Here is a 21,784-nt window from a genome sequence, read left to right as displayed (position 1 = left end):
TATTAGACACTTGCAGCCCCTTGCTGGGGACCCTGGTGGGAACACAGCCTCACAAGCGAAATGTGGCATCGTTGGGCAAATGAAGTCTGGGCAGCCCTCTCATCTTTGCCTAGAACTGAAGAATTTAGGGGCGTGGACGTATAAAACAGTTGGTGACTTAAATGAAAAAGAAGGCCACATCCCCCCCTTTAGGCAGGCGGCTCTGCTCTTTAAAAGCCAGCACAGGGTGCCTTTCTGAACCCAGGCACACAGTAGGTGTTCAATGAACAGCAGGGGTCATTTGTACTGCTGATGACACCGTCTGTGGCCCCTGCAGCTGGCTCCGGCCTGAAGCACGACTGCACCCCTCTGCAAGGCCACCCCACTGTACCTGGAAACTCTGTGGAGGCGGCCTTGGGGACTGGCCAGGATGCCCAGGCCCAGATCCCATCTGTGCCCTTCCTCCATAGACCTCAGCAAGCTCTCAGCACTGCGTGCCTCAGGCCCATTTAAGAAGTAGGGCTGGGCCGGGCGCGGTGGCTCACGCCTGTAATCCCAGCTCTCAGGGAGGCAGAGGCGGGAGGATAGCTTGAGCCCAGGAGTTCGAGACCTGCCTGGGTAATACAGCGAGACCCCATTCTCCACAAAAGGAAAAAAAAAAAAAAAAAAAAAAAAAAAAAAAAAAAAGAAGTAGGGCTGGCCAGGCACGGTAGCTCACGCCTATAATCCCAGCACTTTGGGAGGCCAAGGTGGGTGGATCACAAGGTCAGGAGATCGAGACCATCCTGGCTAATACGGTGAAACCCTGTCTGTACTAAAAACAGAAAAAATTAGCCGGGCGTGATGGCACACACCTATAGTCCCAGCTACTCGGGAGGCTAAGGCAGGAGAATTGCTTGAGCTCAGGAGGCAGAGGTTGCAGTGAGCCGAGATCACGCTGCTGCACCCCAGCCTGGGTGACAGAGTGAGACTCCATCTCAAAAAAAAAAAAATGAAGCAGGGCCAGCCACGGATGACCCCTCACACAGCTCCCAGGAGGCGTGCCCAGGTGTAGGACTCAGGACTATGACAGCTGCAGTGGTCCCCAACAAACATCACTTCAGTCACCCACTCCGCCTCAGTGGTAGTGGCCAAAATAACGGATTAGAATGGAACCATGTGACAATACCACTGCCCTGAGTGATGGAAGACAGTTGACTATCAGTAGTTCACACAGCCCCATCTAACACAAGTGCAGGGCGCTCTGCAATTTATAAATCCTTGCCCAGACACCGTCCTTTCGACACTCCCAGGTCAGCAAGGCACACGGGGCCTGCATTTCACAGCCACACAGCAGAGGGCTGAGGCCGGAACTCAGATGTTCTGATTTCCATTCAATCACGTCCCCAGAGTTGGCACAGAGACGGGGGGCTTCTCTTCACAAAGTCGAGAAAGTCATTGCCAGCTCCACTGAAGACCAAAGAACCTCAGCTCTTAAACACTCTTGAAGGTGTTACTGAACTCTCCTAGCCTGTTTCCTGGGTCCTGGTGTTGGTCCCGTGGGACACAGGAAGAGGAAGAGGCCAGCTCTGCTCCAGGGAGCACACCTGCCACACTCTCAGAGGGCTGGGCGTGGGCAGAGGAGCCATGTGCAGGAGCGGGGTCTGGATGGAGGGGTGCTATGGCAGGGGGCAGGGGAAGGGTGCTCCGGGTGGCGGGCACAGCACGAGCAGGGGCAGGGAGGTCCACACTCGGATGTGTGCAGGGAGAGGCAAACCGTGCATTTCCATTGCAATAGGCAGTAAAGGTAGAAAAATAGAGTTGGGGCCAGGAAGGGAGTCGGAGACTTCTAGTGTCTCTCTGCAGGTGAGTGACGGCCGAGCTGTCAGCTCAGCACACCTGGGGCCTGGGGCCGTGTCTTCTATCACTGACCCCAGGGCACACGGAACTAGGCAGGGAGAGCAGAGGCACAGGGCACGGTCAATGAAACCAAACAAAGAGTCATCACCAAATGCAGAAAGGGCAAGGAGTGCCCACAGCCACACAGGGGCTTTGTCTGTGAAACATGGGGGTCCCATCAGGGCCTGCACCCTGCAAGCACAAAACTCGCCTCTGAAGATAAAGGGAAGCTGTTGGAGTTGCGGAGGTGGTCTGGGGTCAGCACAGAGCCGGGCTTATGCTGCAGTCACAAGGGGGACAAGGAAGAGGCTGCAGGGTACAAAACCAGTGGCCGGAGTGACCACAGTCTAACTCTGAGCCTGTGGCAAGGGCGCCCAGAGTTCACCCACCCAAGAGGTGCCATTCACCTGTGCCTCCGCCCCACGGTGACAGCGTTCTCCAGGAATACGGTGCGCCCCTCTCCGCTTGCATCAGCCCTGAAAGTGAGTACTCAGGCCAAAAAGCAGAAGAGCACAGCTGCGTGGTTCTATTTCCATTTAGTTCTGGAACAGGCAATGCTAATCCACAGTGATAGAAGTCAGGAGAGTGGTGGAGGGGGCGGGGGTTGAGGACAGCAAAGGGGCACCGGGAGCTTTCCCAGTGGTGGAAATGTTCTCTGTCTGGACCGGGTAGTAGTCATGCAGACATACGCAGCTGTCAAAGTTAATCCAAATGTACACGTTAAAATGTGTGCGTTTTATTGCCTCCAAGTTATACCTCAATTAAAAAAATAAAGTTAGCACTCAGGCTTCTTCCACAACTTCCTGAACCGTGCGAGCTGATTTTCTTGCTATTAAAAATTCACGGTCCATGGCTGAGAACAGCAGCTGCCTTCTGTTTGCAAAGTCAACGCCAATCACCGCCCGGCAGCGGCAGACTCGGCCCCTCAGGACCTCCTTTCTTTTTTCCCTTTGACCTACTTCCCTGATAAGTGACAAGACAGCCAGACTCTGGGAACAAACGCCCGTTATTCGGCCCCGAGCTGAGCGGGCCCTGCTCCCTGGGCTAATCCGCCCGGACAGACGGATGGATGTGAGGGGCTTTGCCGTCGGCTCCAGCTGTCAGTCTGCCTGTCAGACTCCACCGTGGCCCCTGTTCCTCCCGCCGCCCCCACTCCATCCCCGACTTCTTTTTGTTTCCTGTCTCTGACAGACGAACATCTGTTAAAACTCTGTCTGGGTGAGCTGTGGCCGGCGGCCCGCAGATCCCCAAGCCGCACCCCAGCCTCATCTGGGCGCTGCCGGGAGCACTGCCTGGCCACCCTCTGGACACGGCCCCGAGAGCCGCCGGCCTGGGCATGTGTGGCCCGAGTGGCAGGGCGCACGCCGCTAAGCCCACTGCCCAAAGGCCCCCAAGCAGGAGGCATGTGCGGGCGACAAAAGTCAAAGCAACAGGGGCACGTTCCACAGAGGATGGGGCTGGAGGGGTGGCCGTGAGGGACAACAGCTTCCAAGGACGGTGGTGGCAACTCCCAAATAAGGCCCCACTCCTGCTGTTTTTAGCTCATTCCACATAATTGGAAAAACATGGCAGAAACCGAAGCCAGCTGCTGCCTCGGTCCTGGGGCTGTGTGGAGGGGGTGGGGAAGCCGGGAGGCCCAGACTCTGCACTCGACTGCCAGGGATGAGAGTAACTCTGAGCTGCAGAGAGCAGAATCGCAGCCGCCGTGGTCCCCCCGAGCCCCGGCCACGCTGGGCGGCAGAGGGCTGCTCGCAGGACATGCCTGCCCTGTCTCATGGGGGTCACTTCAGGAGGGGCGAGGGAGCCAGGACACAGACAGCCCAGGGCCGGCGGTCACCCTGCAGCTCAGAGGCCATGCAAACAGCGCTGCCCTGAAGGCACACAGCAGTGCAGGGACCCCCCACGCATCCCCACCTCTTGGAGGCTGCCTGTGTGCCCCTGGGAACGCTGCTCCCCGTTCCTTGGGGTCCCGGCGTGACCACCCTCTCAGCCCCTTCCTGGGGAAGGCACCCAACTCCCTCCACCTGGCTGGCTTTCATTTACTCAGGAAAAAGCCGAATTCAAGACATCACAGAAATGTCTTCGCCTGTAACTCCATGAGAGATAAACGGTCAGACACCCTGGAGGGAGTCCCAGGGACCCTCAAATCTCACCTGAGCCTCTGGCTTCAAACCCCGAGATGTTTCCGGCCGTGCCAGCGCTGCCCCCCCACAACCTGCCACACACAGCCCTACCTGGGGAACTCGCAGATCTGGCCCCACCTGCCCACCCCGTTCCTTCTCGTGGGCTGGGTGGGTTGGGGTGGGGCCGGCGACTCTGGATGTGCCATAAGAGTCTGAGTGTTTCTGACACAGCCAGGCCCTGCCCCCATGCTGGCCTTCGCCCCACAGGAAAGGGAGCCACATGCCTGGAGCGCCCAGCACACCCCACTCTGTCCTCCCCAGGTTGCCCGCCAGCTGTGTGAGCTGTTCTCCCCATTGCCCCTTCACCCCTCCTCAGCTCCTCCTGGCAGCACCCAGCCTTGGAGGCTACTTCTGATTACAACCTCCAAAGGAAGCCTTGCTCCCCCGGCACTGACCCAGACGGCCTGCATCACTGCACTGCTCAGCACGAAACCCACGGCCTTCCTCCAAACCCCATGGATGGGGGAGTATAATCACCCCCTTTCTACCAACGGAGAAACTGAAGCTCAGAGAGGCTAAGTCACCTTCCTAAGGTCCCAACACAATGACAAAAAATAGAAAGCTGGCCCGCAAGTGGAACTAGGTGCCCCAAGTCCCGGGTCTGCCTGACACCGTACCTCCTCGCCACCACAGTCCCGGGTGTGCCTGACACTGCAATTCCTCCCCACCACAGTCCCGGGTCTGCCTGACACCACACCTCCTCCACTACAGTCCCGGGTCTGCCTGACACTGCAGTTCCTCGCCACCACAGTCCTGGGTCTGCCTGACACTGCACTTCCTCGCCACCACAGTCCCGCATCTGACACTGCATTTCCTCGCCACCACAGTCCCGCATCTGACACTGCATTTCCTCGCCACCACAGTCCCGGGTCTGCCTGACACTGCAGTTCCTCACCACCACAGTCCCGCGTCTGCCGGACACTGCAGTTCCTCGCCACCACAGTCCCGGGTCTGCCTGACACTGCACCTCCTTGCCACCAGTCCCGGGTCTGCCTGACACTGCATTTCCTCAACACCAGTCCTTGGCCGGCTCCCAACTACAAACCAAGTCATGTCCTCCATCCTGACTCCTCTCGGCCTAAACATCACTCCCAATGCCTCCCTCTGGAACAGGCACAAGGCCCACCAGCACAGCCTCCTTCATTACTCACATTTCCGCTAGCCCAGGGCCAGCTCTGGAGCCCTCACCACGGGGCCTCTATCCTTCACCCCCGGACACTGGACCTCACCAACCTATAGCCAGGAAGAGATCCCCGTGTGACCCCAGGGCCTCCTCTGCCCGACTCTGAATTTCATTGCTCAACGTGACACCTCGGAAGGCTCCCTGGGCACTGGCAGCCCTCCACGGGCACCGCTCCTTCCGGCCAGCTCTGACATCCTGGCTGGCGAGGTGCCCTACACGAGGCCTCTGCCCACTGGGACCTCAGAGCCGTGCTGTCAGCTGCAACAAGCAACAGAATTTCACGTTTTCTTCACGTTGCCCCTGGGTGAGCAGCTGCTATCTCCAGGTGGTTTTCGGTCGAGGTGAGGTGTCCCGTCAGCAGCCACGCTGCACAGCTAATTCATGCCTGCCAGGTGCACAGCCACACCACCAACAGGTGTCTGCAGCCTGGAAAGCCACAGAGGAAAGGAGAATAGAGACTGTGCTCAGGTGACAGGACTGTGGTCTTTTAACAAAACACTTTCCTTTAATGTGATATTTTATGGCAAGGAATAAAACCTGGAGGGCAGGACATTTGGATACTAAAGCCCCAGGATGCCGCGTGGTCTGCTTTGTGAAGTCTGAAGGCCATGATCCATTCTGGCCCCGCTCACAGGTCCGTCTCTGACTCACCAACTTCAATGCCAGGCTGCGCCTGTCCTCCAACCAGAACATGACTTTAAGGACAAAGCCGTTTCTCACCCATCCCCATCTCCCTCTGGATTAAGAAATACAGAAAGATCGGCCGGGCGCGGTGGCTCAAGCCTGTAATCCCAGCACTTTGGGAGGCCGAGACGGGCGGATCACGAGGTCAGGAGTTCGAGACCATCTGGCTAACACGGTGAAACCCCGTCTCTACTAAAAAATACAAAAAAACTAGCCAGGCGTGGTGGCGGGCGCCTGTAGTCCCAGCTACTTGGGAGGCTGAGGCAGGAGAATGGCGTAAACCCAGGAGGCAGAGCTTGTAGTGAGCTGAGATCCGGCCACTGCACTCCAGCCCAGGCGACAGAGCGAGACTCTGTCTCAAAAAAAAAAAAAAAAAAAGAATAAAAAACATGTTCAGGAGAGACTATTGAGGGCAGCCAAGACACCGTTTGCTAAAGAGATTATGGCTAGAAGGAAACCAGGTTCTATTCGCCAAGATAATTAGACAATGACCCTGAAGGCATTCCAGAGATCTTCACGGTAAGCTAAGACTTTGAGGGCAAGGCTCTCAGAGAGGTGCCTGTGGGACTTCAGCATACACTGCCCTACACTGCCCTGGGACTCTGCTCCCCAAATTCTGGCACAGCACCCCACAGATTGACCCACCATTCTGGAAGGTGTAAGCTGCAAACCTTGGTGGCATCCATGTGGCGCTGACTCTGCAGACATGCAGAATGCACAAGCTAGAGGGCCATGGTGGCCTCCACCTAGATTTCAAAGGATGACTTGCACAGACTAGGGGCTCAGGCAGAGACTTGTCACAGAGATGGGTCCATGGGAGCCGGGGAGCCCCTGATCCCCCAGAACTGTAGGGTCACCAGTGTGCAACTCAACTCCAACCTGGGAAAGCTGCAGGCATGAGACTGTGAGAGCTGCTGGGTGGACTGAGCCCAGCAAAGCCACAGGGGAGGGGCTGCCTGAGGTCTTGAGGGGTCCAAGCCCCACTCCAATGTGCCCAGATTGCAGGACAGGGAGTCAGAGGAGATTATTCTCCAGCTTTAAGACTTAATGTTGTTTTCCATTGATATAGTTTGGGTATTTGTCCCTTCCAAATCTCATGTTGAAATGTAACCTCCAATGTTGGAGGCGAGGCCTAGTGGGAGGTGTCTGGATCATGGTGGCGGGTCCCTAAAGAATGGCTTAGTGCCATCCCCTTTGTGACCAATGAGTTCACTTGAGATCTGGTTGTTTGAAAGTGTAGGGCACCTCCCTGCTTTTTCTCTTGCTCGCACTCTAACCATGTGAGACATTTGCTCTCCCTTGGCCTTCTACCATAACTGGAAACTTGCTGAGACCTTCACCAGAAGCAGATGCTAGCACCATGCTTTTTGCACTGTCTGCAGAACCATGACTGCATTAAATTTATTTCCTTTTCTTTTTCTGAGACCAGTCTCACTGTGTTGCTCAGGCTGGAGCACAGTGGCGAGATCATAGCTCACAGACTCAAGCAATCCTCCTGCTTCAGCCTCCTGAGTAGCTGGGACTACAGGCACACACAACCACACCCAGCATATATATATATACACACATATATACACACACACACACACATATATGTATATATTTACTAGAGATGTACATATATATGTGTGTGTGTATATATATATGTATATATTTACTAGAGATGAGGTCTCACTATGTTGCCCAGGCTGGTCTTGAACTCCTGAACTCAAGCAATCCTCCTGCCTCGGCCTCCCAAAGTGCTGGGATTATAGGCATGAGCCACCACACTGGCCTGTCTTTTCTTTATAAATTACCCAGCCTCAGGTATTTCTTTGTGGCAATGCAGAAACAGCCTAACACATGCATGTTGGGTTCTAGATGTAGCTGGAACCAGTTACCCCTTTCTTCTTGCCTGTCTCTCCCTTTTGGAATGAAATGCCTCTCCTATGCCTGCCCCACCGCTGTCTTTTGGGAGTAGAGAGTCTGTTTTGATTTCACAGGCTCGCGGCTGGAAATGAGTCTGCCTCAGGCGAGTCATGCCGGCCTTGGAGTCTCAGCCTCATCGGATTTAGATTGCACTCTGGAGTTTGAACTTTTCAGTTGGTACTGGAAGAGTTAAGCTTTTGGGGACTATTGGGATGAAATGAATGTATTTCACATGTGAGAAAGGCATGAATTTTGGGGGCTAGGAGAGAATGCTATGGCTTGAATGTGTCCCCTAAAGTTAATGTGTTGGAAACTTAATCCCCAATGCAACAGTGTTGAAAGATGGGAGGGACTTTTAAGAGGTGATGAGGTGTGATGGCTTTGCCCTCATGAATGGATTAATGCTGTGATCTCTAGAGTGGGTTAGTTATCTTGGGAGTGGGTTCCTGAAAAAACAATGAATTTGACCCCCTTACTCTCTCTCCACTCCCACCTCTCTTTTCTTTCCCTATCCCTCTCATTCTTTTGCGCTTCCACGTCTGCCATGGGAAAACACAGCAAGAAAACCCTAGCTGGATGCCAGCATCTTGATATCAGACTTCCCAGCCTCTAGAACTGTGAAAAATACATTTCTTTTCTTTATCAATTACCAGTCTATGGTATTCTGTTATAGCAACACAAATGGACTAAGACAACTAATTTTCAGTTTTCAAATGAGCATCCCATCAAGTCCTTAAGTTTTATACAGTCCACATTTAATTTCTGCTGCAACAAGACTATCTGATGAGTAGCAAAAACTGAAGGACAGTGTTCAGTGTTAAGGCCATGCAAACTAATATAGATAATCTGAACAGAAAAAGAGATATTTTACACAGTGATGAGATGGTTTCATTTTTGGACACCTGAGCAAATGCAACACATTATCTGCAACAACTTTGGTTTGAAAGTTCTATCCTGCACCAGTCCTAGAACAATTTCTACTGGTCCAGAATGTCAATGCTCAGACACAGTACTGCATGGAACCAGGTGCAGGATTGAGAACAGGGCATGCTTTAGAAAAAGCAAAAGCTGTTTCCAGGACTATCTGCTATGCTAGTTCAGTTTTGCCAAGCAATATTCAGATACTCATGGAGCAGCATATACTATGAGCAAAGTACTTAGTATTGTAGAAATGCAAAAGAAGAAGAAGAAGAAAAAAAGCTTAAACTGTTTATAATCCCCAAAGAAGTTTACAATATGCTTAGAAAAATTATTTTACTATGTAAACAGCTGATCCTGGCTGGAGCATCTGTTTGGGAGAGGAATGGAGAGGAGACTGGGAAGTCCACCGTGGTTAAATTGTGTGGGGCAGGACAGAACACCCAAGATTCACTGCACAGGGCACTTCTGGGCAGTATGAGGATGGATGTCTAACAAAAAAGCCTAGAGATGCTCGGTGCGGTGGCTCACGCCTGTAATCCCAGCACTTTGGGAGGCCGAGGAAGGTGGATCACCTGAGGTCAGGAGTTCGAGACCAGCCTGACCAACATGGAGAAACCCAGCTCTACCAAAAATACAAAACTTTGCCAGGCATGGTGGTGGGTGCCTGTCATCCCAGCTACTGGGAAAACTGAGGCAGGAGAATCACTTGAACCAGGGAGGTAGAGGTTGCAATGAGCTGAGATCACACCACCACACTCCAGCCTGGGCAACAGAGCCAGACTTCGTCAAAAAAAAAAAAAAAAAAAATGCCTAGAGATTTCTGTGTCTCTCCACCTTCCAGGTTCCAGGCCATTTCTGGGACCTCCCCAGAGTTTTTAAAACTTGACTCGGGCAAATTCTCTAAGAACCTTGTTCTCCTCAAATAAAATATTTTGGAAGGTGGACTTTTATGAAGTCTTGGCTCAACTTCCACGACCTTTAAGAGACATCTTAATTGTTTCATGGGAGAATATGACCCAACAAGTGGCATATGGTTTAGGTGGGGACATTTAATAACCAAACAATTTTGTAGAATAAGCAAGTCACACATCTTTTGTCCGATGCATGACAGATTTGAAACTGTAAAGCCAGGTCCCTAAATAGCTTCCAACGTTTCCACCCCACCGGCCCTTGCACCACTCCCTGTACTGCCCCTGAGCTTTCTAGTCTTGACTGAAAAGCAGGGAGGCAATGGGGTCTCTCCTGGTGCACTGTCCGGAGGAAGGCCCGCTCTGCTTCCTCAGAGGAGGCTTCAAAGGATGGACGTAATTAATAAAAACAACCCTCTAAGTGGTCATTAATTAATAAAGAACCTCCAGGCTGCTACAGGAGAGGGCTGTGCACCCCGCGGGCTAGGAGAAGGCTGGAGTGCCCAGAAAGACCGAGGATGTGCCCTTCGTGCATCTTTAATTCACAGCCTGCCCCTCACACTGCTCGCCACGGGTGCACTAGGGAGGAAGGGCTCCCTGGAGGGCCTGGGCAGGCGCCCCACACCTGCACCCGCGCAGAGGGGGCTGCGCCCCCCGAGGGAGAGCCCTGCCCCCTACATCCCTGGTACCCCGTCCCCTCCAAGGGCCGGAAAGAGGGCCCCTGCGCACCTCTTAGGGGTCCCCCATCCTGCGCCCCCCGCCACGGGAAAAGGGTCCCCGCTCTGCGCACCCTGGCCCCCGGGGGACAGCCCTGCCCTGCACTCCTTGCTCCCGCGGGGGACGGTCCGCGCCCAGCGCCTGGCGCGCCCGGGCAGGTGGGGCGCGGGGCTCGGGGAGTGACAGCGCTCGCCTCCCGTAGCCCGCCCGAGCCGCGTCAGGGCAGAGGCGGGGTGGGGCGCGGTTAAAAGGCGCAGCAGGTGGGAGCCGCGGCCTTCACCCGAAGCCGAATGAGCGCGCGACAGCCGGCGGCGCCCGAGCCCGACCTGCCTGCCCAGCCGGGAGCGAAGGGGCGCCGCCCCGCGCAGAGCCGGCGCCAGGGCCGCGAGCAGGTGAGCGGCGCGGACCGGCGGGTGCGCGGGGCGAGCGGGCGCGCCACCTGGGCCCGGGGGAGGAATTTCCTCCGAGAAACCAAAGCAGGCGAGGTCGGGGCTGGTCCCCACCTCGGCCCGTCGCTCCTGGTTGCGGGCTGGAGCGCGCCGGGCGGGGGTGGGTGTCCGGCCGCTCGGGGGGCGACCCGGCCCCATCTGCCTCCATCCGCACCCTCCTGTCCGCAGCGCCCCGGCCCCGGCCCCGGCCCGATGGTGGTGGGCGCCGCCCGCGCTGGCCCCTCTCGCTGTCCGCAGAGGAACGAGGATGGGCTGGTTTGACTTTTACCCCAGCGGGGCCCCCCTTGACTGGTACAACAGGTTTTATGAAGGTTTCGGACCGTATGTCTAAGAGGCCAGAGTGGGGCCGGTGCCCCTTTCCCCGTTTCATTTGCCGCGTGTTGGATTTTCTAAGCTTTTGTGGGTCACCGGCGTGTCCCCTTGGATTTGGGAAGAAGAAAGCCAGGTCTGGGATGCGGGTCTCAGTTCAGCCAAATCCTCGACTTGGGCCGATGCGTAAGTCCCCGAAGAACCGCAGGGTATGGGCTGCGTGATGGGCTTCCGAGAAACTTGGGAAATGCTGATGACAATAGCGTGGAAGACAGTAATTAAAAGTAATCGGCGACACATCTTAGTTAAAACGTGCAGGCACCAGAAGGCACATCCTGTCGGTGAAGGAGACCAGTCCCCGGTGTCACGGGCATCCTGTGTTGTGCAAACGGGGCTGGCCTCCCTTCCTGGGGAGCAGGACGGTCAGGGTGAGTGTGGCCTGCCCGCAGCTCTGCACTCCCGGAGGGTTAGGGACCTGCAGCCAGGCGGGGACACTGGCCCAGCGACCTCAGTGTCCCCTGGGTGGGCATACACTCTGTTTAGTGTCTGATTTAACCATGCCAGGTTGTTCTTTTCCCTCAAGTAGATTTTATGCCATACAACTCTTTTCTCGCCCCAGTTCTAGCAGAATCTAACCAGTGTTCTAGAAGAGAATGTCCTGCCCCCATGCAGTCTCCTTAGAATTGCAGGGCGCTGCTCAGAACTGCTCCTGTGGAGAGCTTTGTCTGTTGTTTGGATCCAGCAGGGTCTTTGGGGGTGTTGCTTGAAGCCTGCCAAGGAGGGGACGGGGGTTTTGAAGAGAGAACACCAGGGCTCTAGCCTGTCACGTAACTGGGGGTGTGGAGGGCACCTCACTACCACTGCAGTGACTAAAGCCTGGAAGACGCTGGTCAGTTCACCTGCCCCACTGGTTGTTTTTTAAACAAATTCTGATACAGGTAATGATGACTTTATGCTTCTTTTCTTGTGTTTTCTCTTCTGAATTCTGAGTGTTAGGAAGGAAAAGAAGTACAGAAGATCTGGCTAAACAATTTCAGTATGGCGAAAGAAAAATTCTAACTTACACGCCCTCTTCATGCATCTTTAATTCAATTTGAATATTCCAAGTGCTGTGAGCAGTTTGCACACATTAGTTTAAATATTAAATGGGATAAAATTGTGGGAAAGTAATTTCTGACCCAAGCTGCTTGGTCTGTGAGGGCATAACCTTCCAATGGCCACCTGCCACAGGTTATGATTTCTGTTTTAGTTGCTTAGTGCACGAGCGTAGACCTGGAACCCCAGAGGGCCTGCTCCATTTTTATTCCCAGGGTCATTTAAATCTAGTTGAGCCTAAATGTTTGGAAAGGACACAGTTTTGCTTGAATGAACAAACATATATTGCTAACAAGACCCAGAGAAGGAAAGTTTAACTTAATGGAAATCAATTTTTAACTCTTTGAATTCTTAAATGATGTAAGAAACATACATAATTCCATGAGTTGTCCATTGTTACATCTGGACTCCATAGACAGAAACAACGTTTCACTTTAGTGAGTTAATTTTGAAATGTATGAATCCTAGACCCATTGTTATCACTAGCTGTCACTTTATCAGGACAGTTGCTGAAGTTTTTTGTCACTACATTTAAAAATCAACTATCAGGTTGTCCCTTGGATGACCTAAGATTTCTAGAGACAAAAGAAATCTGTTCTTCCTGTTTAAAGAAAGAGCCTGAGATTTTTTTAAAAACACTGATTTGGGGATCAGGGAGTAGCCAGTGTCTCACACTCTCCCCTGTCCCTTTTTGTATTTCTCAAGGAGTGGGTTTGAGTCCTCAGTTGGGTGTTACCGTTATTTTGATAGGGAGAAGATCCTACTAAAGAGCACCTTTGATTATTTCGTGTGTGCAAAGTACAGAGCATCAGGAAGCTGGCAATTTCTGAACTTACCTCATAACAGTTCTGGGAATGAAGAAAAATACCCACAAAGTTTATTCAGGGGACACATTGCGGCGAGTAGGGGGGAGTTAAAGGAATATGGCAACAGCTACTATTTTTCCCTCAGCAGGCGACATCCTCACTGACCGAGCAAAGACTGACATTCGTGTCATCACTGTGCACCATTGGCACTCCAGTGGGGTAGGAGAAGGAGCTCTGACACCCTCGCAGAGGGACCTTGCCCTCATTCTTCGAGTCTGAAACGCTGGCAGTCGTTGGAAACAGGACTCAGGTTTGCTTGTTTTGCTTTGACATTGTTTTCCTTTTATCTATGCAGACTCCCCGAGTATCCAAAGCCACCTTCAAAATTGGGAGGCACATGTTCCTGTTCTCAGATCTATGAACAATTCCCTAGATGGCCGGGCGTGATGGCTCACGCCTGTAATCCCAACACTTTAGGAGGCCGAGGCTGAGGTCAGGAGTTCAAGACCAGCCTGACCAAGATGGCAAAACCCTGTCTCTACTAAAAAAAAAAAAAAAAAAAAAAATTAATTAAGCAGGTGTGGTGGCAGGTGCCTGTAGTCCCAGCTATTCAGGAGGCTGAAGCACAAGCGTCACTTGAACCCGGGAGGTAGAGGTTGCAGTGAGCTGAGACACACCACTGCACTCTGCCCTGGGTGACAGAGCAAGACTGTCTCATTTGCTAAATGACATTGAAAGTGGAACAGAGCTATCTAGAAAAATATGCTGAGGGGTATGGGGGCTTTCGTTTTGGTTCTGTCATTAGTGAAATTATAATGGCATCGCTAACTAAGCTAGTTGTGATTAATTTCCCAAGTAAGAAGTTTTAAAACAATCAAGAAATTTCATTACTGCAGTCAAATGCCAATCGATCTAAATTATTTGAGTTGTAAAAGGAAAGAATAATCTATCTTCATAATGCTGTGTGGCTCCTCAAAAGTAAAATCAATGCTTTACTTATTTTTAGAGCTAGATATTTCAAACTGGAGCTTTAGTATCAAGAATACAGCATTGAGTTGTTCACTATGAATAGATTTACTACAAAACCGAACACAGTTTACCTTTTTAAGTTTAAATGTAACCACATTCTTAGAAGTTGAAGACTGCAGAAGGTAAGCATATCTAGTCTTTCCTTAAAAGACAGCCAGAGAGGCATCAGTTAAAATGAACCTCTCTGGTTTCCGAAGAAAGGGTTAATATTTTACTTTGTATTGAAAAAGCTCCTCCCATTGGCTCCAGCCCTCCAGAAGCAGGAGAGGAAAGAGGTACTTTGTTTACCACAGCTGCAATGGATCCCAGTGGATGTCATGATTTTGGAAAGTAATTTGAAATTAGTGGCCGGGCACGGTGGCTCAAGCCTGTAATCCCAGCACTTTGGGAGGCCAAGGCGGGCGGATCATGAGGTCAGGAGATCGAGACCATCCTGGCTAACACGGTGAAACCCCGTCTCTACTAAAAAAATACAAAAAAAAAACTAGTCGGGCGAGGTGGCGGGCGCCTGTAGTCCCAGCTACTCGGGAGGCTGAGGAAGGAGAATGGCGTAAACCCGGGAGGCGGAGTTGGCAGTGAGCTGAGAGCTGGCCACTGCACTCCAGCCTGGGTGACAGAGCGAGACTCCTTCTCAAAAAAAAAAAAAAAAAAAAAAAAGAAATTAGTGACAACTTCACAAATTGAAATAACCTTCAAATCTTCTCCAACCAAGAGGATTTGTGAAAGATTATGCCCTGTGGTTATGTGTTTTCACAAGGGAGAGCCTGGGGGCTGGCGCTTTCTTTGCCACCCCCAACCCCCAACATCCTTCCTCTGGGCCCCTCTGCAGTCTGTCCACCCACCCTGTCCACCCATGAAAGTCAGGACAGGAGCAGCCAGTGGACTTGAGTCCTCCTTAAAACTTGCTGAGTCTCCTGCATTTACCGCCATCCTCCCACAGCTCCTTGAGTCGGAGCGTCTCCTGGGGCAGCCAGGACTGGTCAGTGATGGCAGCAATGTGCTGGAAATTTGGTGCTTGGTAACCCTCCACTGGCCCATCACCCTGGCCTGTCTCTTGACACTTGCAAGGGGAGCTCTCCTCTCCCTGGCTGTTGGCCTGCAGAGAATGCTACGCAGGCAGCGCAGATCTCTAGGGCTGGTTGGTGAGCCCCTCAGGAGTGACACAACCTGGAAGAGAGTGGGGAAGAGCCACTCTCTCACTGTCTCGATTGGGAAGCACTAGCTCAGGGGCACTGAGCGCCTAGGGGCAGCCCACTCAGGACCGGGCAGGTTTGGAGAGAGGACACGGCCCCTCCCTTGGATCACTTCTGCTGTCAGGAATAACAGGGCCTTTGTGGCTCTTGCAGGAGGACGCTGTGAACCAGGAGACTGAGACTGTCCTGAGTGACTGGGGGACTAAACACACTTGTATTGGGTTTAACCTCATTTTTCTCAGCAAGCTCAGCATCTCCTTTACTTTTCTTCGTTTAAAGGCATAGGTGGATTGCCGATTTTTAGTACCAGCATTGTGAAGCGCGCATTGTCAAACAGATTATTTTCTGTTCAGTTTTGCTATGTTAATAGAACACCTTCAGAGCGTGTGGTTTGGGGACCCAGAAGAATCCATAGAAATGTAAAAAGCTGCTGCCGTTATAATTGTCCCTGTTTTTTTTAAAAAACAAAAACAAAAACAAAAAAAAACAGGGAGAAGCCCGAAGCTGCAGAGGTCAGGGGCTTCTAGAAAGTGTGGACCAGTGTTCCTGGGGGGAATTTGTGACCTCTTGACTTTTTCTGTGACTGTAGCCTCTCAGAATCATCCAGGCCATGTCGCCCTCTGGCTCCCTGATCCGTTTGCTGCCTAGAAGGTTGGAGCACAGGGGACCACGGGGTGCCGTTGTTCAGGCAGGCCACGTGCTAGGGAACCGAGAGAACACAGCCATCTCACCTGCTGGGGAGGTTAAATTCTATGGACTTCGAAGTGTTGGAGAAAATGCGAACCATTTATCTGATAAATCAAACTCTTGCTGATTGGGCATTTTGTTGATCAAATTTCAATAGGAGGTGTTTCTTGGTTAATAAGAGAACATCTTCATTTTATAAATAAACAGGACTGATCCCATAGGTGAACAGCTGCTGTAAAATAGGTTTAAACATCAAGATGTACAAATTTCTTGCTCCTCACTGGTCACATTTTGAAATGCTTTTGAGATAGAACATCAACAATTAGGAAAATGTATTATACCTTTCGTCTGAGAATAATATTAATTTTACAAATCATAGCATTTAGCATGAGCTTTTTAAATGAAGCTGCATTTACTGTGGACAGTGGCCATCTCTTTAGGCTGCGAAATGTGTTGTACATGAAAGGGAGGCATTAGGAAACACACTTTAATTATGGAACGCTGGGACCAGGGCTCCTAGGGGAACCCGCTGTGCATTGCCCCAGCAGACACTCACGCAGCCTCTGATGAAATGCTTCAAGGGATGAGAAAACAAGGTTTGAAGGGTAGCCATTTCAATTTTCTTTTTTTATTATTATTTTTTAAGAAAAACCTGGCTTAAAAGCAAAAACCTGGCTTTCTGTTAATGCTGAGTGCCAGATCCAGTTCTTAGTCCTAGATCCATGCAGGCATTGAATCTTCTGCCTCACATTCCAGGGTCACCGCCCTGTGCCTCAGCATCTTCCTCAAGCTAGTGTTTGTTCTGTTCCCTCTGCTGTGAGGTAACCTCCAGCCTCTTCCATCTGTCCACACACCTGTTGATGCGCCCCCGAGGACCACGTCTTTCCTGAAACATGAAAAGAGCCCACCCTTCTGATGTGGGCTGCCTGGGGAGCCCAGCACTCTGTTCCCTTCACACAGCCTGAGCCTGAGTCTCTTTCTTGCAGCCTTGTGCTGTGGTGCTGATATCCCGCTGATAAGGATATCCCTCCTAAGGAATACCAGTATTCCTGAAGTAAAATGCTGAGCTGCAGTTATTAAAAGAACCATGAAAATACAACCTACCCACGATAGGCGCGGCGTCAACAAGGACCGTTGTGATTCCAAGACTCAGTGCCGTTGCCATCACCATAGTTGCTATCACGAAACTCTTAACAAGAAATTTAGTGATGCCGCTTTAGAATGTTGCTGCAGGCTCAACAGAAAGCCCCCCAGTTCACACATACATATTTTCTCTTATTTTAAAAATCAAGGTAGTTGCCCTCCTCCAGGAATTGGGCCCCTCTTTTCATTCTGAATAATAATATTCTCTTCTCCTGTGGAAATGCTTAAAGAATTAAAAATAGAATAACCATGAGATCCAGCAATCTCACAATGAGATACCTAAAAGACTTGAAAGCAGGGTCTTGAAAAAAGTATTAGTACACCCTTACTCAGAGTAGTGTTACAACAGCCAAAAGGTGGAAGCAGCCCAGTGTCCATCGATGGGTGAATGAGTAAACAAAATGGGGACCATCTATACAGTGGAATAGTATTCAGCCTCCCAAATAAGGAAATCCTATCACTCGCTGCAACGTGGAGGAACCTCGAGGACATGATGCTGAGTGAAATAAGCCAGTCCCAAAAGACAAGTGCTATGGCTTTCTACTTATATGAGGTCAGTAGAGCAGTCAAAATCATAGACACAGAAAGTAGAATGGTGGTTGCTGGGGGCTGGGGAGGGGGAAATGGAGAATTGTTGCTTAATATTAATACCCAGACAAGGGCAAAAAAAACAATTTCTCAGAAAGCCAACAGAACTAGGAGTTGGAATTTTCCAACAGGTCTGCTGACCGCACCCGGCCAAGCATGAGAATGTTTTTAGGGTGAGCATTCCTTTTCAGAAAACCTCAGACTAGCAGGGCAGGGAGTTGAAGTTATAAAATATCACAGCCTACATCAAAATAAAGTTGGCTTCAGTCTGTAATATCACTGTGTCACTTTCCCAAAAGATGCTGCCTTGGGGCACACAGTAGCACCCCACTCCAAGGCCAACGCACTCCTGGGTGGGGAGAGGCTGCCTCCATTCACCCAACTGCTTCCAGGAGCAGCCAGCATAATGCAGAGGTGTGTGGGCCAGAGCGTGAGGTCCAGGGGGCTGGCATGAGAAGGGGAGGCTGACAGGTGTCCCTCACCCATTCAGGGACAAGAAAGTCTAAGACCGGTGAACAGACGGACTTTGGTGACTCCCTCATGCCCTGACAGCCTGTAAAAAAATGCCTGAGTGAATTACTCTGGGGAGAGGTCTTTTACTTTCTGAAAATTTTCAAAGGGTCCATGATACCTCCTTTTATTTTTCGAAGGGGAATGCTGACCAGTTCTATAGTCTTCCGTGGCAGTGTAGGATAAGAAGGCAACTGTTTGAATTATAGCAGAAGTGTCCATAGCTGTAAAGAAGTCCTTTTTCTCTTGGGATGGAGAATCAGTGCATTCACAGGGAAGGAGGCCCTGGGTGGCAGGGGCGGCAGATCCCCTCCTCGGCTGCCCCTGGCGCAAACAGGACCCGCTGGGGAGGCAAAGCCAACGTGGGCTTGGTTATACTGAAGATATGTTGGAGAACAATGGAGCAATCTTTATAAAAGATTGTGAGTCTCTTTTAGAAGAGGATTTCTCAGTAGTTGACAATATTAGATTTCCTAAGAACACATGAGTATGGCAGATGATGTTATTCAAGCTAGAATTAAGTATAAATATATTGTATAAATAAGCTAGTATTTTGTTTTTTCCCTTCTTAGTCTGTTGGGTAAACTAGATTATGTCATTCCAATGAAAGTTTTGTTTTCCCTGAATAAGCTATTTAACGAATAAAATCTACCGTGGAAGCTCGGTGAGGAGCCCTTGGATAAAGCCAAACTGGTGTAACAGCTCAGAAAGTGATTAAAAAGGAGCTTGGAAATGAATTCATTTACCTGTGTTCCTGGATTAATGCAAACAGCAATCTAATATATGATCTGAATTCAGTTGAATCAAGATGATCTGAACTCCCTCCTCTGAAAACTTATTTCTGACCAAAAACATGAGATTTTTTTTTTTTTTCCCCTTTGGTGAGACAGAATCTCAGAATCTCGCTCTGTCGCCCAGGCTGGAGTGCACTGGCGCGATCTCAGCTCACTGTAAGTCCACCTCCCTGGTTCACCCCATTCTCCTGCCTCAGCCTCCCAAGTAGCTGGGACTACAGGTGCCCGCCACCATGCCCGGCTAAATTTTTATTGTATTTTTAGTAGAGACGGGGTTTCACCTTGTTAGCCAGGATGGTCTCAATCTCCTGACCTCGTGATCCACCCGCCTTGGCCTCCCAAAGTGCTGGGATTCCAGGCGTGAGCCACCACGCCCGGCCAAGCATGAGAATGTTTTTAGGGTGAGCATTCCTTTTCAGAAAGCCTCAGACGAGCAGGGCAGGGAGTTGAAGTTGTAAAATACCACAGCCTACCTTAAAATAAAGTTGGCTTCAGTCTGTAATATCACTGTGTCACTTTCCCAGGGCCTCTTCCACTAACAAACCTTTGCCCCCTTTTGTCTGTTTAGGGATAAACCGGCACAATGGACTGGGGGGCCCTGCACACTTTGATTGGGGGCGTCAACAAACACTCCACCAGCATCGGGAAGGTGTGGGTCACGGTCATCTTCATCTTTCGAGTCATGATCCTTGTGGTGGCTGCTCACGAAGTGTGGGGCGACGAGCAGGAGGACTTTGTCTGCAACACACTGCAACCGGGATGCAAAAACGTGTGCTACGACCACTTTTTTCCGGTGTCCCACATCCGGCTGTGGGCCCTCCAGCTGATCTTCGTCTCCACCCCAGCGCTGCTGGTGGCCATGCACGTGGCCTACTACAGGCACGAAACCACCCGCAAGTTCAGGCGAGGAGACAAGAGGAATGAATTCAAAGACATAGAGGACATTAAAAAGCAGAAGGTTCGGATAGAGGGGTCGCTGTGGTGGACGTACACCAGCAGCATCTTTTTCCGAATCATCTTCGAAGCGGCCTTTATGTATGTGTTTTACTTCCTTTACAATGGGTACCACCTGCCCTGGGTGTTGAAATGTGGGATTGATCCCTGCCCCAACCTTGTTGACTGCTTTATTTCTAGGCCAACGGAGAAGACTGTGTTTACCATTTTTATGATTTCTGCATCTGTGATTTGCATGCTGCTTAACGTGGCAGAGTTGTGCTACCTGCTGCTGAAAGTGTGTTTTAGGAGATCAAAGAGAGCACAGACACAGAGAAATCACCCCAACCATGCCCTAAAGGAGAGTAAGCAGAATGAAATGAATGAGCTGATTTCAGATAGTGGTCAAAATGCAATCACAGGTTTCCCAAGCTAAACATTTCAAGGTGAAATATAGCTGCGTCATAAGGAGACTTTTGTCTTCTCCAGAAGGCAATACCAACCTGAAAGTTCCTTCTCTAGCCTGAAGAGTTTGTCTTTATAAATGACTTTCATAATAAATAGACACTTGAGTTAACTTTTTGTAGGATACTTGTGCCATTCATACACAACGTGATCAAATATGTGGTCCATCTCTGAAAACAAGAGACTGCTTGACAGAGGAGCATTGCAGTCACTTCAACAGGTTCCTTTTAAGTGGACTCTCTGACAAAGTGGGTACTTCCTGAAAATTTATGTAACTGTTGTTGGTAAAGAACATTTATCTAGAAATCGATACTTTTATTAGGAAAAGATATTTTTATAGGCTTGGATGCTTTTAGTTCTGACTTTGAATTTATATAAAGTATTTTATAATGACTGGTCTTCCTTACCTGGAAAACATGAGATGTTAGTTTTAGAATTACACCACAAGTATCTAAATTTGGAACTTACAAAGGGTCTATCTTGTAAATATTGTTTTGCATTGTCTGTTGGCAAATTTGTGAACTGTCATGATATGCTTAAGGTGGAAAGTTCATTGCACAATTTATTTTTACTGCTTTCTGAAGGTAGATGGAACAATATGGAAGCAGAAGGCTTTTTTAACTCACCTATTTGCCAATCATTGTGAACAACTGAAAGTGAATGTGATTACCTCAATAAAGCTCGGCCCCATTGCTTAAGCCTTCGCACGCCTTGTGGTTTCTGTTGCATCTGGGCAGCTTGCTGCCAACCCTCGTGGGCTGGGTGCTTTTGCTGGGAAGGCGACCAGTTACTGTGGGTGGAGGGGCCTGGGACCTCAACAGGGATTCGTGCATCCTCACTGCGAATGGGCAGAGGCTAAGTTTAGCAGCCTACAGGGCACTCAGCTTGGAGCGGGCCACTTGTACGACACTAGGAATGATGTCCTCAGGGTCAGTTCATCCTGGAAAGAGAGGAGGTTAGGGAAATCTTAAGCCTTCATCCCGTGGTGACTGAGAAAAGCACCCACAGTTTAGCACCCAGAGGTGGGGAAACCTCTTCCCCCCCCCAAGGATTTCCAGATTGGACACAGATACCGTTAGTGTGGGTGTGGGTGAGGCAGGTGCAGACTGATCGCTCCTGGGAGCAATGGCACACCCGTGAACTCACTCCCTGCATAAAGGGACACAGCATGATACACCACCCATGGGGACACCCGGCGAACGGTGAACACACATGTGGGCTTGGCGTGGCACATTGATCCCTCCAGGACCTCCTTCAGAAACTTGCTCCAGAGAAACAAAAATAGACTTCTCATTTTCTTTAGTCTAAAGCAAATCCCAAAATATTTCATCCATAAATATTTTAGTACCAATCTATAAAAACAAGCGCTAAGCTTTTAAAGCAAAATCACAATTTCATCATCACACTAAAACAATCTAGTTG

At 50.6% G+C, this 21,784-nt stretch overlaps 1 protein-coding gene across 3 annotated transcripts; it reads left to right on the top strand.

Annotated features, from left to right (window-relative positions):
• The first annotated feature begins 10,609 nt into the window (after window positions 1-10,609).
• GJB6 (gap junction protein beta 6) lies at window positions 10,610-21,066 on the top strand. 3 transcript variants are annotated; one of them, XM_017886640.1, is made up of 5 exons: window positions 10,610-10,753; window positions 11,425-11,547; window positions 12,110-12,225; window positions 13,169-13,330; window positions 19,533-21,066. In XM_017886640.1, the coding sequence occupies exon 5, from the start codon at window positions 19,548-19,550 to the stop codon at window positions 20,331-20,333; it is 786 nt and encodes a 261-aa protein (XP_017742129.1). In that variant the 5' UTR covers window positions 10,610-10,753; window positions 11,425-11,547; window positions 12,110-12,225; window positions 13,169-13,330; window positions 19,533-19,547; the 3' UTR covers window positions 20,334-21,066. The 3 variants fall into 3 exon arrangements, with proteins under 3 accessions (XP_017742129.1, XP_017742111.1, XP_017742120.1); XM_017886622.1 differs by lacking the exons at window positions 10,610-10,753; window positions 11,425-11,547; window positions 12,110-12,225 and adding an exon at window positions 11,690-12,057; XM_017886631.1 differs by lacking the exons at window positions 10,610-10,753; window positions 11,425-11,547; window positions 12,110-12,225 and adding an exon at window positions 11,968-12,057 and having other exon boundaries at window positions 13,166-13,330.
• Window positions 21,067-21,784: the final 718 nt, after the last annotated feature.

Source organism: Rhinopithecus bieti, unplaced genomic scaffold (genome assembly GCF_001698545.2).
Source record: "Rhinopithecus bieti isolate Rb0 unplaced genomic scaffold, ASM169854v2 scaffold_1014, whole genome shotgun sequence".
NCBI lineage: Eukaryota > Metazoa > Chordata > Mammalia > Primates > Cercopithecidae > Rhinopithecus > Rhinopithecus bieti.
The sequence above is the reverse complement of the archived record's forward strand: the minus strand, read 5'-3'. Positions and strand labels throughout refer to the sequence as shown.